Genomic DNA, 18,161 nt, shown 5'->3' with positions numbered 1-18,161 from the left:
TCTCTCTCTCCCTCTCCCTCTCCCTCTCCCTCTCTCCCTCTCCCTCTCTCTCTCTTTCCCTCTCTCTCTCTCTCTCTTTCTCTCTCTCCATTAGCAAACTGTCCGCTGCTACCATGGAGAAAAAGCATCAGCTCCCTGCTGGCTGTTTCCTGTTTTCTGGAAACCCAGCAGCACGCACCCGGAGATGAACTATATGTCTGCTAGCTCAGCTCTGGCTCCCAGTGGCCAAGGGGAGGGATATGTTAGGTTCTGGTTTCTCTACAGCCAGCTACAACGCCCACTCACTCAGCAGTGCTGAGCTTGGGGACATGAAGGAGAATGTAGGGAGCACACCCAGAAGGAGCAAACGTTCTGTCCCAGGACAGAACTTGAGCAGACTGCCTTCTATGGTGCCAGCCCGGTGCCTCCAAGTGACAGCTCCTCCAGCCACCCTGTAAAGGAAAATAGCTGCCCACTCTCTTCTCAGGGCAGTGAGCTCTCTGCATATTTCTGTATAGACTGTCAAGTGGGCGTCACTTCCAACTTGTTCTAGATTCATTTCCAAGTTCTTAGGGGCACACGCATTTTTGTGCTCATAGGCGACCTCTTTTTACTCTCTCGCTGGATACTGTCATACTTGGACATCTGGAGGTCTAGGCATGCAACATGTGGGTGAGGGGAGCCGTGTGCCTGATGACTGTGGCCAGTGGGGAGGTAACAAGGGAGTCCCAGGCCCATGTGAGCTCTCGTCTCCATCCTACAGCTGCCGTGCTTGACAAGTGCCCATCATAGTGATGGCTTCTTTCCCCTCTGGAAGAGTAAGCCCTAAGAAGGGCTTCCTTCTAGAAGTTGCTTTGGTCAAGGTGTTTTATCACAGTGATAGAAGAAAAAAACAAAACAACAAAACAAAAACAAAACAAAACAAAACAAAAACTATGTACCTATGCGGAGGCCAGTGGGCCCTGTGAACCACTGAAGAGCTGTTTTGAGAACCACTGTGAGCCGAGGGTCCAGGTGACTTACAAGAGGACAGCTTGAGGAAAGGGAAGTGGGTACTGTTCTTGGCTCTACCTTCAGTGTCTTCTCTTGATGCTGAAGACCATCGGACCCTCCTGTGTGGTATAGCCCCACTGAGACCCAGGGGCCTGAACCACTGATCCTACTGGGCTGTTGTTCAGGAAGATATTGCAGAGACAAAGAGAGCTGGCTGGGGGGCTGTGGTTACCCCAGGAGGAACACTGGAGAGTAAGTGTTACCTGAGGAGGGCCTGGGTGATGGGGCCACTGCATTTAGAGTTTTCAGGCCTAACCTGAAGTGTCCTTCTGGGTTCACAGCAGGACACATCTGGTCTCCCTTCCCCTTCCTAACACGCTCTCAGGTAGTTCTTTTTCTTAGTGTGTAAATCCAGAGGCACCAGTGGGGAGCGGGGGGAGGGGCAGCCGTCTACCTGGAGTGCAGGGAAGAAAGAGACTGGGTCCTCTTGAGTCTGTGCAGCATGGCAGAACTGAGGGCACCCCAGATTTGTAACCCGGGAGAGGATCAGACCTAAGGCTCAGTCAAGGCATGGGGAATCTAAGATGGTGAGACCTTAAAGATCGCGCTCCCTGGCAGCAATAGTCAAGGAGAGCTTCATGGAGGGTGAGGTATTCCTGGAAACATTCCCTAAACCCAAGGGTGTGTAGTTCAAAGAGGCAGAGGCAAGAGAGAGTGCAGAAGCAGAGTGAGGGAGAACAGAGGTGGACTTGAGGTCCAGCAGTAAATGAGGGCTTGCTGGGTACCTGGGTGGGCTGAGCCCCTCTCTCATGCATCATTGTGCCTCATCCTTGCAGTTCATTATGAGGCATACGTTCATCAGCGTGGTTTACAGACAAGCAGGCAGGCGAGGGGTAGTCCAGAGTTATGTATGCAGTAGGCATTGAGCTAGCCAGTGGTACAATCAGATTCCATACCCTTTATATTCTTCCATCTCAAGAGCAGAGGCAGTGATGAAACCCCCTGGCTCCAACAAGAGTGTGGTTCACTTGGCTGGCTGGTGACCCTGCACAGCTTTGGTCAGTTGTACCTGACCTCCATGTCCCCTGGCACCTGTAGGGTACAGTGCTCAACAAGAGTCCAGGACTCCTTAGTTGTAATAGATAGTCTTGAAGAGGCTCTGGGACATTATAGGAAGATGTCAAGCCATGGATTGGGAGGAAGATATTGGACAAGAGGATCCCTGTGTCCTGTGTTTGACATTCTAGAAACTGGAGGGGACTGGAGAGAACAGGATCTCAGTGGCCACTGGCAGGAGAACTAAGGAAACTGGTCCTGAAGCCCATGCTAGGGTGTGTGGGAGGCCTGAACTTGGGGTGGAGACAGGTATAAGATACGGCAGCACCTCAAAGATCTTGCTGTCTTGTCAAGGCTAGATAAAGACCCATAAATATTTTAAGAACAGCCCAGGGCTGAGTAACAGGATCGGGGAGGATAAGAAGGTGTCAGAGGCATTGTGCTTCGAGCCAAGGGAGGTGGTCAATGTCAGATGCAAGTGGAGGCCCCTGTGGTCCTTGAGAATTTGAAGGGAAGGCAGACCTGTATGTACAGTAGGGATATCCAGAAATAATGCAGGGACTGGACCTACAGAGCCTGCCTGAATGCAGTCCCCTGCCTCAGTTGTCCTGGACCCAGCTGCTGCTCTGGCATTTCTCTCTTGAGAAACACAGCTGGAGGCCTAGACTGGAAGGAGGATGCCATGACAAATCACCTAGCCTCTCTCAGCTTCTCACTACCTAGACCTTCCAGGACTGATGGCAGCTGCATAGACCAGCTACCCTCAGAGGCCACAGCGCAGGTCCTGCCTTCTGCTGCCTGTGGCTGTGCACCTTCTCATGGGTGCCTGCTCCCAGTCACCCTGACCTTGCTCTCAGGATGGAGCAGTGAGCAAAAGGGGCTCTGTCCAGAGTTGACTTACATAGTAGGGCTACATGCAGGATGGCTTAGTCTCCTATAGAGTGTTCCCCACCCTCTCATGCCCACTCGGTGCTAATGATGGTAACCCCGATCTACACTTGGAGGGTCACAAAGGCTGGCCGTCACCAGGAGATGGGGAGCTGATTCGGATGGGTGAATTGTATCTAGGCTGACTATAGCAAGAGGCATCTGTGCATCCTCCGGCAAGTGGTTTTACCTGCAGGTTTTGATCCCTTCATCTGCACAGGGTGCCCTGTGAGGCTGTATTCTCGTAGTGCCACTAGAGCCTTGCATCCCAGATTTTAGGAACAAGCACAGTGTGGAGGTAGTACCCAGGACCACCTCCCTCCCCAGGAGATAGTTCCCTCAGCCCACTGAGGTCCTACTCTGTGCAGACTCTCCCTGTACACCACATGGACGGTAAGAGAAGAGCTCACATCTTATGACTACTAGCCAAAAGGTCAGGATGGAGCCTCCAGCTATTCCACTATGCCAGGGGGTGGGGCGGGATATCTGAATAAGTGGGAGTGATAAGTCAGCTTCTTTGATCTTGGGTAGCCTAAGGATAGTTAGTCTGCTGCCACCAGCAGCAGCCTGAGAGCTGGCTAGAAACATAGACTCCCACAAGACATGTTGGTACATGCCCATAATCCCAACATTTGGGAGACAGAGGCAAGATGATCAGGAGTTCAAGACCAACCTGGGGTATGTAGTGAGTCTGTTTCAAGGAAAAACAGCCTCAGAATTTGCTCTCTAGCTCTAATCTACTGAGTCGGGACTTATTGTAACAAGATGATGGGAACTCTGTGCCCATTGAGTTTTGGGAGCACCCAGTCTGTCTGCTAGGCTTTTCTTCTCTTTTGGTCCTGCCCACTCCCAGAAATGCATCATGATGGACAAGTGCAACAAAAGTTCTAGAAGCACAGGGTATATGCAGGTGCTTCACCAGGCGCTTGTTTTATAACAGACCAGCATTCTGAATAACACCCTACCCAATGTTAGGGTAACAAAGGGTTAAAGTGGGGTTGGTAAAGTGGGGGAGTCCCCATTCACATGATGATAGATGTCCTACCTCCTGCTGCAGTAAATGTCTCTGGTTTTGAAGTCCCACCTCCACTACTGTGTTTCTGAACTTTCCCACTTCTCAGGGGTTGGGGAACCTGAGGTTTCTGTTCACACAGGCCGCCACTGAACCGTCCTATGTGCCTCTGGCACACATGAATATATTGAGTCATTGGGCCAGCGCCAACTATAGCAACCAGACAATAGGGATCAAGAATTGATTGCCTGGGAAATTGTATTTTCTACAGAGTCATCTGTGAGGGGTTAGAGAACAGACCCGATGAGATGGCCTGACAGAGAAAAGGTTCCCATGGCTGCCTCTGGACAGCTATGGGCATCTTCCCTCCCAGACAGCCCAGCTCCCTCTTCCCGCAGGCTTTATGTATATCACACTGGCCTAGGTCTGCCTGGCAAGTCATAAAGAACTGTCATCCCAGCTGTATTCTGGGTGAAGCTATTCTAGCTGGCTCTGTGTGGTAGGGGATCTTGGGAACTATCATGTGATGGCAACAGCCAGCACATTTGTAACATGGTCACCAGGAACAAACTTCGAGTAGGGAACCCAAGGGTATGGTGCTCTGTGGTACCAGGCCTTCTAGGAAGTGGTGCAGGCAAAGTTGGGATGAAGTCTTGGGTAGATATGATGGTTGTTATTAACAAAAATGGCCCAGTGAACCCATGTTGGATCCCCTGCCTTTAAAGCTCAGACATTACCCTGAGGCAGAGTTCACATCCTTTTGTGATCATGCACAGACTGGAGAGCACCAACTTCTGAGCCTTGGAACATCAAGCAACCCTTCCCCCTTCACTTCTAGGGTCCCTTACAGCTTCCGTGGCTTCCCTTGCAGCTTCCGTGGCTTCCCTTGCAGCTTGCCTGGCTTCCCTTGCAGCTTGCCTGGAATCCCAAAGGGAGCTAAGTCCTTTGTTGTTGCTCAAGCCAAAACTGAGCCAAGAAAGTTGACTTTGAGATCTTTGTAGCTTCTTGTGTGAGGTCCAGCAACTCTGCTGGGTGGGTTAGATGCTGAAGGGGTTAGGGAATGAGCTTGAGGAAGTTAGGGGCCTAAAAATGGCTGGATTCCCCAGGAATGACAGGTTTTCCAGCAGTCAAGCCTCTCCTGACCTGCAGGTCACCTAGCTCATCCCTGAGCAGGGAGGGGAGGGGGAATGCCTCTAATGCCTGTCTGTCCTTAAAAGGATTGGCTAAATTTACAGCACCTAATGCCTTTTGACTCTGAGCAGGTTGAGGGTGGAAGGATAATGAAGGGTGGAGACTATCTTATTGTTTCTAGGCCCACAGGGTGCCCTGTGATGTGAGTGTTAACTTTGTCTCTAGGCCAATAGACCAAGGGAGGGTACTGTGAGCTGGGTTCAGAGCCAGGTAGGACCAGAGGGAGAAGGAAAGATAGGTAGGTACCTCAGCAGAAACCCCTATGCTTTGTGCTGGCTTTTTATGGAAGCTGCAGACAACACTGGGGGGAAAAAAGGTTGGGTTGTGAGGGTCTGAAGGAGGGGAATGCAGTGTAGGGAGGGTATCTTTACATTAGAGGGGGGGTATTTTAAATTTCTAATCTTAAGCAGTCAGGTAGTGAGGGGCTGTAGCTGCAGCATGTGTATGGCCCAGCTAGAATGTGATCACAGCACACAGCCAGAGATGTCTCTTCTTCTAGACAGACATAGGTGTGCCCGTCATTTTCTCTGGGAATTGCAAGGGTCCCTAACCCCTACTTCATGCTATGTTTGCTTCAGCTCCATCCTTGCCTGCAGCCTTAGGGTAACCCCCTCCCTTTTGCTGCCTATACAGCAAAATACAGCTTTAGGGCTTTTTCTCCTACTGGCTTTTTGGTCCTCCTCATCCATCACCTGGCAGGGAATATGGGCAGGACAAGGTCCCAGGGACTCACTGCAGAGACCAGCTCCTGGGAGGGGCATCCCTTCATGTTCTGTGCCTGAGTGACTGAGTTGGGGGGTCCTTGGTTCTCTTCCATGCTCTCTTCTCTCTTTTTCCTTCTTGCATGGTCCTGGCCTTCTTGTTCACTTTGACTTTCTGTGAAGACCAGAACCCTCCTCCTCTGTGGCTCCCAGCTCAGCCTGCTACCCAGCTACATAAGGTGTTCCCATCACTCCTCACTGTGACTTAGAAGCTGAACTAGGAGCGAAAGAAGTGAAAAGATGCACTCACTGTGGTGGGAGAGCCCTTCTGGCCTTGTACATGTAGGGGGGACCAGCAGGTCTGTGCCCCAAAGGATTGAGTAAACATATTTGCACACCCACGTTCATAGCAGATTCTCCACAGCCAGAAGTGAGAACGACCCACATGCCAGTTAATGGAGTAGGAGATGGTCAGAGTAAATACACATGATAAATTACTGTAATACAGTATCTCACCAGCCATAAAAGTGCGTGAGCTTCTGCCATGTGATGGCATGAGCGAACCTTGAGTGCACTGTGAAATAAAGCAATTACAGAAGTGTTGTATGACTCTACATAAACAAAGTACCAAGAATAAATAAGTCATAGAGCCAGGAGGAAGGTAAGGTTAACCAGGGCCCGTGCCTGGGCCTGGGCCTGAGCCTGGGGAATGAAATATTAGTGTGCAGTGGATGAAGGGCTTCCGTTTGGGATAATGAAAAGTTTCAGAAATGGAAATGGGTGGTAGTCATAGTTATAGAACATTGTGGCCATACTTAAAGCTATTGAGTTGTATATTTGAAAAAAATGTCCATGTATAATTTAAACACAGTGGACAAGTAGCTGATGGACACGGTATAGGAGATTGCAGCGTGAGAGCAGGGAGAAAGACCTGCCTGGCATCTGCTTGGGATCTTGTTGCTTTGGGGGTGAGTTTCCCAGGAGTGACTTCATAGAAGACAAGGATGGTATCTCTGTAAACTGTGTTCCTGAGGAGAGAGGACAAGACAGGATACAAGAGAGGCCTACTGTAGGTCTGCTCACTACTGTAAGCAACTGGGGCCCAATCTGCTTAAGGCCTACTGAATGATCACAAAGCTGCCACCTTGGGATTGTCATCAAAGGCCAAAAGGTAGAGCTCTGTTCCTATATAAGATGTCCCTGTGAGGTGCTGGACCCTTCCACTTCCAGGTCACAGGACTCAGGTGGGTCCTGTAGGTTATCTACAGTCTGAACATCCCTAAGCAGGTGGCACCTGATGCCAGGTGCTGTCAGCTGTGCCTGGAACAGATTGGACAACAGCAACTGGGATAGTAGGGGCCAAAAGGAGCACATGGATAAATAGGTGTGCAAGAATGGATGAATGAGTGAATGAATGAATGAAAATGAATAAATAGGTGCCCATGGAATAGTCCTTTTTTTCCCCTTTGAAAACTAAAATATTGCAGGATCCAACTGAATCACAATTCTTTGCCTTACCTCAGTGAGCCAGGTGGGATCGTTGCCATGTCTGGTTTCCTCACAGGACATGTGTTCATGACACTCATGTGCCTAGAGGGGCCTACAGGCTGCCCCAGCAGGCCAACCCTACACTCCATTCTGGGGACTCCATGTCAAGTTCATGCAAAGGCCCAGTTCTGGATGTGCCTAGAAGCTCTGGGTAAGGGCTGAGGTCTTCAAGGAATAACAGACACAGCATTAGGTATGGACTAGGTCAGCAGGTGTCTCCTCTGCAGTCCGCTCTAGATGGTGGCCCTTTGGTTCCCCTCCAGCTCAGGCCAGCTACACAGGGCCAGGCCGTGAACTTGAGCACATTGCCCTTCCCCAGGCCGTACTCAGGCAGGGAATAAAATGCACTTTTACATATCTCACCCCTAGAATTAACTGCTCAATGGGAGGGTAGGGGGACAGAAAACTGAGACATGTCCTGAGGACCCACACAAGCTACCTGCAAGTGAGAGGAAGGGTGACAGGTTATAGGGGTATAGACACAGTCACACCAACCCCTGTGGACATGGGTATGTTACTTGGCCTCTCTGAGACCATCTTTCCCCTTCCAAGTAGTCTGTTTATGCGAATTTCGTAAATATTGGGAAGATGCTGTGCATGGGGATGGGTCATCTATGTTGAGAAGGCTGCCTCAGCCTGTGGCACAGGTGCGGTAAACATTCACATTGCTATTATTAGGAATCTCATAGTCATGCCTGAAGCCATGGCTGGGTGATCCCTTTGCCTGCTAGACCACCATTAAGCCGGAAGTTGGAGAGACCCCAGCTGGCATCTAGGTCGCTGCTGTAGAATTCCATAAGTGGAAGAGGGTCTAGGTTTGGAAAGTAGGGATTGAAAGAGTTCCTATAGACCAATGTAGCACGTCTCCACAGCAAGGTTATAGAATTCTGCTGATAACCTGAGGCCCACAGGCCACAGCAATATATGCAACAGTCTGATGACTAGAGGGGAAGAACCCCCTCTATGGGAGGCATTTCCTGAAGGGATTGTCCCTCTTAAAGGTGTTCCTATCTGGGATGTTCCAATTCCTACATCAGGGAGGGTGTCTATTTTGCTCTCTGTGGATTTAAAGTCAGGATTTTAAGTTAAGCTGGACAGTAAGGCTTGGGTGCTGGTCTCAGTTTACCATCTGCTCTCCCAGGCAATGAGCACTAACCCAGACACTGCACAAGTCAGTGTGCTAGGCAATTAGATAAGTTACCTGTGCCTCCCTCTGGCCTCAGTTTCCCTCTCATCATAGTGGGAACTCAGCATATTCTATATGCTAAAGATCGGCCAGAATCCCACTAACGTTTCTTGCAATTGGGAGACCAAATTGTTTCCAAGAGTGATGCGTATTTCTCAAGTGGGGTATTGTCCTGGTCTCCAGCAGCATCTCACCGAGGCTGTCTGTCTGTCCTCTTCCCAGCAGCTGGCCCCGGTCCCTGAGCTGGAGGAATGGAGAACTCCTCAGCAGCTTCGGCCTCTTCTGAGGCAGGAAGCAGCCGCTCCCAGGAGATCGAGGAGCTGGAGCGCTTCATTGACAGCTACGTGCTGGAGTACCAAGTGCAGGGGCTGCTGACCGACAAGACGGAGGGTGACGGCGAGAGCCAGAGGACACAGTCCCATATCTCCCAGGTGAATACTGGCCCAGACCCAAGGGCTTCTTGAACTCAAAGGCACGGTACTAGGGACTTTAATTCTGACTGTGTTGTCATCATTTCTCCCCACGCTGCTGTGGCATGGTGATCTCACCTGACACAGCATCCAGAATCCTGGAGGAGAGAGGTTTAGAGATCCATCCAGGAAGCCTTGACCTCTGCTGAGCACCCTTGACCTTTGAACCCATCTCTGAGACCCAAGCAGACCAATGTCTATTAGCATAGGTTGATTAGCCACTACCGTTTGCTGGGTTACTATTCTGTGTCCTCTACGAGCTTATATTCTAGAGCAGCTCTGGAGATCAAAGCTACCCATCACGCATGTCTTTGGGGAACTGTGACTCCGACTTCAACTACAGACAGTTGTTGGGAGCCTAAGATATGTGTCTTCGGTATTGCTCTACAGGGTGCTGTATGCCTATGCACTTATGTATGTGAGGCATTCAGAGAAGAACCTCAGGGTGCTCCCATCTGCCGGGTCAGTCTATCTCAACTTGGCCTTGCAGGGGAGGTGATCTTACTTGGAAAACTGTGGGCTGTGATGGCTTTAGCAACCTGTCGCCACACACATTGTTGCCCAACACCGTACCTCCTCAGTAGATTCTTCTAAGAGCTGCTTCCAAATTTGGTTCTGGTTACCCATTTGACCTTGTGTGAAGCCTCCAATCTCAGAGGCTGTTTTCTTTCTTTTTCTCTTTTCTTTCTTGGAGACAGGGTTTCTCTGTGTAGCCTTGACTGTCCTGGAACTCATTCGGTAGATCAGGTTGGTCTTGAACTCACAGAGATCCACCTGCCGCTGCCTCCCCAGTGCTTCAATTAAAGGCATGCACTGCCTCCATCCAGAGAAGCTCAGTTGTCTTTTCTGTCAAATGGTATTAACCTGCCACCTCAGGAAAGCTCGAATGTCAAGGAAGACAAGAACAGGTGCTGCCAAATGCTGAGGCGAGGAAGGGTCTTCTCTCCTGTCCAGGGTCAGCATACCAGGGGCACCTCTTGTAGTGCCCCCCTTCAAGCCTGGGTATTCAAGCAAAGGATAAGCTACTTGGGACCCCTGCCTTAGAGAAATGCCAAATGTAACCACCTAGCTCACTGCCCAGTAAGGAGGAAAATGTAGTCTTCCACTGTCTTAGTCAGGGTTTCTATTCCTGCACAAAACATCATGGCCAAGAAGCAAGTTGGGGAGGAAAGGGTTTATTCAGCTTACACTTCCACACTGCTGTTCATCACCAAAGGAAATCAGGACAAGAACTCACACAGGGTAGGGACTTGGAGGCAGGAGCTGATGCAGAGGCCATGGAGGAGTGCTGCTTACTGGCTTGCTCCCCCTGGTTTGCTCTCAGCTTGCTTTCTTAGAGAACCCCCAAGACTACCAGCCCAGGGATGGCACCACCCACAATGGGCCCTCCCTGATTGATCACTAATTGAGCAAGTGCCTTACACTTGGATCTTGGAAGCATTTTCTCAAGGGAGGCTCCTTTCTTTGTGATAACTCCAGCTTGTGTCAAGTTGACACACAAAACCAGCCAGTACATCCAGCTTTCTAGAAACCAGAACGAAGCCCAGACCAGGAGTCAGCCTGGGACATCCTTTGTTTTTTTTGTTTTTTTGTTTTTTTGTTTTTTGTTTCAAATTTTTCTCCTTCATCTCCTTTTTAATATTCATTTAATTGTTTTATGTATCTGAGTACACTGTAGCTGTCTTTTGACACACCAGAAGAGGGCATCAGATCCTATTACAGATGGTCGTGAGCCACCACGTAGTTACTGGGAATCAAACTCAGGACCTCTGGAAGAGCAGAGGTCAGTGCTCCTAACTGCTGATCCATCTCTGCAGCCTAGCCTGGGACAGCCTTATGTAGCAGGAGTCCCCTGCCCCATCCCACTGGGCTCTAGGGGCAGAATAGAGTCCCCTGCAGTTTTCCTTAGAGTCCTTGATGTTCTAAAGCCACAAGTATGTGGGCTCCTAAGCATCTATCCTCTAAAGGACCTGGGAGATTTTGGAATTGGGAGTGCGTAAAAGCGCATCTTCCTGGAACTTCTTCTCCCGTGCTGGGGACCGTCTCAGCCAGGAAGGCTTCCACAAACAACTGAGAAGCCCCCAGCCGGGACTCATTGGTTTATTTTTATTTGTTGAAGCAAAGTTGCAGGGTTTTTTGTTTTGGTTTTTTGCTTTGTACTATCAGATGGTTTAGTAGATTTAAGTGCAAGCATTGAGGGAGCTAGAGACTGCCCTTAAAGGGACAGAACACACCCCAGTGCCTGGGTGGGGACATCTCAAGAGAGTTGCTAGTTTGGAAAATTAAAGGATGGTCAGGATGAGGTCAGTAAATGGTAGGGAAGGAGATCAGGTAGTGGGTAAGGAGCTTGCATACCAAACGTGGGCCCAGAAGCCAAGACTCAACCAGGAGATAGAATATTGGAGCAAGAGGAAGAGACTCAGGTTGATGAAGTCAAGAAGAGGGCCATGTAGACAGGAGGTGCAGGGCTGAGCCTGGGTCAGGGGCCCCTGGATAGATGGGAGGGGAGGAGGAGGAGGAGGAGTCAGGAGAGCTGGCTAGAAGGAAGCCGAGGCAGGAGCAATGCCAGGATCCTGGAAGAAGGAGGATTTAGGAAGTGGGGGGAGGGATGGGTCACTTTAGGGACTGCTGCTGGTCTTGGAAGAGGACAGCATCCCTGACAGAGCAACGAGTGGCAGTGGCTGGAGAGGCCGCAGCGAAGAGATGGATAAGGGCAGCAGCGGGAGACCAGGCTGGTTACTGCTGCTTGGAGCCCAACCAAAGGGGATGGTGATGTGGAGGCATTGTAGAGATGAGGGCCAAAGGAGCATAGCCGGATTAGTTAAAGGTCCAGGGTGAGCAGAGTGGGCAGAGCACTGGATCTGTCCACCTCCCAGCAGCCCACCCTGCCACCACACATGCAGCATGACATCTGCCACAGAGCTATGGGAGACTTCCAGTGACTTTCAGCCACCACAGGGCTGCAGTAGAGTTAGGAAGATGGTCTCAGCTAAGGCTGAAATATAGTGGAGGGAAATCGGAAGGAAGTCCAGGGAATGAGGATAGTGATGTAATCAGATCCCCAGGCAAGGGAGGGCGGAGTGGGCACTAAGGCAGGTAGGCAATGCGCTAATGCAGGGGTTCTCAACCTGGGGGTCGAGAGCCCCTTTAGGGTCAAATGACCTTTTCGCAGAGGTCACCTAAGACGATCAGAAAACACATATATTTAATTATGACTAGTAACAGTAGCAAAATTGCAGTTATGAAGTAGCAGGAGAAATCATTTTATGGCTGGGGCGTCACCACAACACAGGGAGCTATATTAAAGGGTCTGTGCATTTGGGAGATTGAAAGCCACTTCTCTAATGGATTGGAGGCCTCGGGACTGAAGCTTTGCTGGGGTTCTGGTACTAGAGGGAGTGGGCTGGGAGTCCAAGAGAGGCATCCAGGAGTAAAATCTGTTGAAGATGGAGGGGTGTAAGAACTCAGAGGAAGGGGATGACGTAAGTCCAGGGGTCTGTGAGGTGAGGGAGAGCCAGCACAGAGGCCGACAGCTCAGGACTCTGGGACAGTCTCCAGGATCTCCACAAGCTCATGAAAGAACACACACACACACACACACACACACACACGAACCCAGGAGGAATACAGTTGTGCGACGATGGAGAGTGACCTGCTGATCTATAAAGGACTTCAAGATGGCAGGAGTGTGTCTGAGGGTGTGAATTGATTTGTACTGGTTTGTTTCTTAATTTAAACTTTTATAAACTCTTATAGAATTAGCAATATCGTGACCTGGACGAGAGGTAGGGGGAGTGGGAAACATGAATCAGAAAATTCCTAAGGAAATTTAATCCATTTGGGTTGTCTGGGGCAATGCCTTAGTCACCGTCACTTCGTTGTGATGAAATGCCTGACGTCAGACACGTATGAGAAGGACTTGGGAGATGGCTCAGTGGGTAGAGTGCTTGCCACACACGGACGGGTAAGGACCTGAGCTTAATCCTTAGAACCAGTGTAGAGCTGGGCACAGTAGCACAGATCTGTAATCCAGGAACTCTTCCAGTTGTGTGAGAGAGGAGGGAAGAGAGTCTGTGGCGCTCACAGGCTGGCAGCCTCGTACACACGGTGGCTAGCAAGAAGAGAGAAAGGTGAGGCAAGCACTTGAGGTTATTCTCTGATCCCTGCACACTTGCATGTATGTGCACATGTGTGCACACATACACTACCCCACCATCACAGCAGAGAGAGAGAGAGAGAGAGAGAGAGAGAGAGAGAGAATCATTTCTTTTTGTTTTTTAATCTAGAAAAAAAAAGTATGGTTTCAGAGGTTTTGGCCATCACTGAGGGCAGGGTAGGAAAGAACAGAGCAGTTCACATTGTGAGGTACAGGAGTAGAGTAGTAACAGAAACTGCCAGAGGCAAGATACAAACACACATACACACACACAGCAGTATGTCCACACACATGTGAATATGTACACACACACACACTCGACCACCACCACACGTAGGCCTCTTTCCTCCAACAGGCCCAAGGTGCTGCCACCTCCCAACACTTTGTGGAATCTGACTCCATCTGTGGACTCAGCCATTCATCGAATCAGTGTTCTCATGATCCGTCTCCAGAAATCTCCTCCCAGACACACCTGGATGTCAGGATCTTCTGCCCGTATCTAAATCAAATCAATTTCAAAGGGAAGAAATGTTATACCGGGAAACAGCCTGAGCTGGTGTCCTTAGGCTAACACCTCAAGCTCGGTGGAACAGACAGAGTGGGGGAGGGACAGGCAGATGGACAGATGGACGGATGGATGGATGGATGAACAGAGGGAAGGGGTCTGAACAGGTAGTAGACTGTCCACTGGCTAGCTCTGCACTTCTCCCTGCTGCTAGCTTAGGCAGACCTCACTTAGACTTGGACACCTGCATCTGAGATAGATCCAGGTAGCCAGGCCTCTGCAGGGGCTTTCGATACATGTTTATGGTTTGTAGTCTGAGGGAAACTGACATTCCTGCCATTAGAGTGCATTCCTTAAGCTTTCTGCATGCTCTGAGGTTTGAGAGGAGCATGCAGGCACCTGGCCTGACTGCCCCTGGCCATACAGACCGTCTGTATGCTTCAGAGGAAGAGGGACTTCCCCAGAGTGCCCCTCCCTGTATCCATAACCCCCCGCCCCAGAAGAGAGACAGAGGTGGCCGACTTTACTTGGGACCAAGACTAGACCCATCATCCAGAGACACTTTTAAAAAAATCCGCTATTGACACAGCTTTGTAAGAAATAGTTCTGCTAAATCCACTGTGCTTGTTTTTATTTAATCTGATGACTGTTTTAAATGGAATTTTAAAAAACACAGACATACAAAGAATGTCTCTGTCTGCCTGTCTGTGGTACTGTTTTGATATTTCTGAGGGAGAAAATTGCTAAGGTTCTTGGAAACCTTGAGAAAGTGTGAGGGGGTAGAGAATGTGGTTCTTCTATCGGTGACGGGTATCTTCGAAATCTGAGCAATGGCAGTGGACCCTCGGGAAGAAAATGCCTCATAAGGCCTGCACACGTGTGTCCCCTTCCCTGTCCCAGCAACACAAGAAAAGTCGGGGGAGGGGAGTAAAGTGGATAGGTTGGTAGATGGGTATCAGTAAGATGATAGATAAATAGATAGATATATAATTAATAGATAGATAGATAGATAGATAGATAGATAGATAGATAGACAGATGGACAATTAGGCAGTTTTCATCGCTGTGACAGGATGCCTAGACTTACTTTTCTGTCTTTTTCTCCAGTCGTGATCAGCTGGCTCACCATTTCTGGGGTGTAGTTGAGGCAGAACAACATTACAGAGAACATGGTGAGAGAAAGCTGCACACTGCATGGCAGATAGGAGGAAGAGAGAGACAGAGGAAGAGGCTAGAGACAGAATACACCCTTCAAAGACACAGCCCCAATTCCTCCAATCAGGTCCTTCCTTCCACTTGTCCATTTAAGTGTGGATGGATCCATTGATTTGATCAGCACCTACAATTACTTTTCTAAAGCCTCACCTTTGAGATTACATGGAGACCAAGCCTTCAACCATGAGGCTTTGGAGGATATCCAAACCACAACATATGAAGAATAGGTAGATAATTTGATTAATATACAAACCGACAGACGGATGGATGGATGGTTGATGGCTGGCTGGCTGGATAGATGGATGGATAGACAGATAGATAAATAGATGGATGGATGATGCAATAGTTGATGTCAAATTGAGTCTAGAATCACTTGAGAGACAGGCATCTAAGCATGCCTATGAGGGATGTGGGAAATGAAAGATATGGAGAAGCCCATTGTGATTGTGGGCAGGACCATTCCCTGGGCAAGAGGTCCTAAACTGGACAAACCAGAGAGAACAAGACAAGCACAAACACAAGTCCACTGCTCTCTGTTCTTTACCATGGAATGATAGGACTAGCTGCTTCACGCTCCAGTCACCTGACCTTTACACCATGACAGGCTATACTCCCAAATGAGAGGGGACCCTCTCCTGGGGGATGTTCTTGTCAGAGTGTTTTTATCATAGTGGGAAAAGTAATGAAAGCAAATGAGCAACCGTGTGTAGTATCCCAGCTCTTCCCTAATACCACATTTAAAGTCCCACCCGTTGCCAACAACATTACAAGCCTTTTCTCTTGCACAAATATCGCGTCCACACACAGAGACACACATTCTACACATAAATTGTTAAAGATTGAAGTCTTTAAAAAAAAAGAAAAAGAAAAAGAAAAAGAATGCTTATTTTCTAATGGATTCTGAGTCCCCAAAGTCACTTCTTAAAAGTTTTCCTTGGGGCTGAAGAGATGGCTCAGAGGTTAAAAGCATTGGCTGCTCTTTCAGAGGACTGGAGTTCAGTCCCCTAGTGGTAGTTCATACATTATCTATAACTCCAGCCCCAAGGGACACAGTGCCCTCTTCCAGCTTCTGCAGGCACCATTCATCATGTGTACACATACACATGATCACACAAAATATTCATACACGTAAGATAGTTTTTTAATTTAAAAAAAAAATGCTGTCCTCACTCCATCCTTAGGAGAAGGACTTGGCTTTGCTCTGCGTGTGGGAAATTGAGCCATAGACTTGGTAAGCAGCAAAAGCACTAACTCTTCCTGGCCCTGGAGGCTCACCCCACCCCACTTTCTTCTTGATCCCAGCTGTAATGGATAGAGTGTCAAGTGGTTAAGGTATGGAGAGAGAATTAGGACTCAATCTAATTAGCTCTTGGCCCTTTGTAGGGGAGGTGGGGATGCTGTGGTTGAAAATGCTTGGCGTCTCTGATGTTGGTAGGCGATCAGGTTATATTCATCAGAACAGCATTCACAACCAGCCAAACCGGGGTACAAAGATGTTTTAAGATAACTCAAGGTAGCATTTATTTTTTCGGGCGTGGTTGTAGGCTCTGAAACAAAGTGATAAACAGAACCAGCCATGAGCTGTGCCTTGCCACCTCTTGCTTTCTGGTAGGAAGGATGGAAAATAGGGGAATAGAAAGCAGGCATTGGTATGAAGGGAGAAGGAGAAGGAAGCCAGGGCTGTTGGAAGGAGGCCTTGGAGGGAAGATCCTAAGGCCATGGGAGTGCGGTTACTTAGAAGAGGGTATCCCATGCAGTGGGAATGACCAAAGCTGAGCTCTGGGGTCGGGGTGTAGACCACAGTGAGGCAGAGGGCAGAGGGCAGAGGGCAGAGGGCAGTCTGGTAGTTGCCTAGCACAGAGGAGATATGGCCAGTGAGTTGGGCATCAGGGCCTCCTTAAAAGCCTAGAGAGAACTCTGTCAGTTTGAAACATAGTAGAGTGTCCCAGCACATGGACCTTCAGAAAACCTTGTGGGTAGTTTAAAGTCTCTCTCTCTCTCTCTCTCTCTCTCTCTCTCTCTCTCTCTCTCTCTCTCTCTCTCTCCCTTTTTATTTTGAGATAATCTTAAAAGTTTCTATCTTTTACACCATGACCTCAATTGTGAATATAGCACATTTACTCTGCCTCTCAATATATACTTATATATTTAATACACACACACACACACACACACACACACACACATTTATTGCTTGTAAAAGAAGAAGAAGAACAGACACACCCATACATACATACATACATACATACCAGTTCTCCCAATAGGATCTGTACAGCTGTGTTAGTCTCTTTCATCTCTGTGGCACACTGCAGGATCTAAGTGGCTGGAAGATGGGAAGTCTTGTATGGCTTGTGCTTCCAGAGCCCTGTTCCACAGGCTTGGTTGGCTTCATGCTGCTGGGCCTGGAGTGAAGAAGAGAGCATCCCAGCAGAAGGCATCCAGAGGAGAGTTACTGCCTTCCTGGCAGTCAGGAAGCAGAGAGAGAGAGAGAGAGAGACAGAGACAGAGACAGAGACAGAGACAGAGACAGAGACAGAGACAGAGTCAGAGACAGAGACAGACACCAGGACAAGGTGTCTTCTCAGACTCCACCCCCAGGGAGTTACTTCTTCTCACAGATCACACCTCCCAGTATTACCATTGTAGTGTGTCTCTACCAGGCAATTATCCATCAGGTCAGGGCCTCAGAAACCAGTTGCCTCTCAGCAAAGAGAGACAGCTGCAGGCCCAGTCTTCAACTTTTGAGTGTTTGAGGAAGATACTTCATATCCAAACCATAACAATAACAAAACAAACAACAGAAAAACCAAATCTGGTTAGAACACTGAAACCAAAGCTGTACATTACATTCAGAATCAGCCACCTTATCCATCAGTTTATCTATCTATCTATCGATCTATCTATCTATCTATCTATCTATCTATCTATCTATCTATGTATCTATATATCTATATATCTATATACCTATCTATCTATGTATCTATGTGTCTATCTATATATGTATGTGTATCTATCTATGTATCTATCTATCTAGCTATCTGTATGTATGTATGTATGTATGTATGTATGTATGTATGTATGTATCTGTCTGTCCGTCTGTCTCTTTGAGTTAATGGCCCTTGGCTCGTTCTGACACTTTTTTGTTGATATATTCCTGGTCAAGCTGCTTATTAATCCTACTGTGCCCCAGGCTCCACATGTGCCAAATGAAGAAAATAAAAGC

At 48.7% G+C, this 18,161-nt stretch overlaps 1 protein-coding gene across 7 annotated transcripts in view; it reads left to right on the top strand.

Annotated features, from left to right (window-relative positions):
- Ctif (cap binding complex dependent translation initiation factor) overlaps positions 1 to 18,161 on the top strand; it is a 267,920-nt gene that overhangs the window by 50,710 nt on the left and 199,049 nt on the right. For 5 of the 7 annotated variants that reach the window (XM_029472083.1, XM_029472084.1, XM_029472080.1 and 2 more), the window contains exon 2: positions 8,816 to 9,024. In XM_029472083.1, coding sequence (XP_029327943.1) covers positions 8,845 to 9,024 — 180 coding nt within the window. In that variant the 5' untranslated portion in view covers positions 8,816 to 8,844. The remainder of the gene's footprint in view (positions 1 to 8,815; positions 9,025 to 18,161) is intronic. The other 2 variants (XM_029472081.1, XM_029472082.1) reach the window with 1 other exon arrangement.

This window comes from Mus caroli, chromosome 18, assembly GCF_900094665.2.
Source record: "Mus caroli chromosome 18, CAROLI_EIJ_v1.1, whole genome shotgun sequence".
Lineage (NCBI taxonomy): Eukaryota > Metazoa > Chordata > Mammalia > Rodentia > Muridae > Mus > Mus caroli.
Note: the sequence above shows the minus strand (reverse complement) of the source record. Positions and strands in the feature narration are given on the sequence as shown.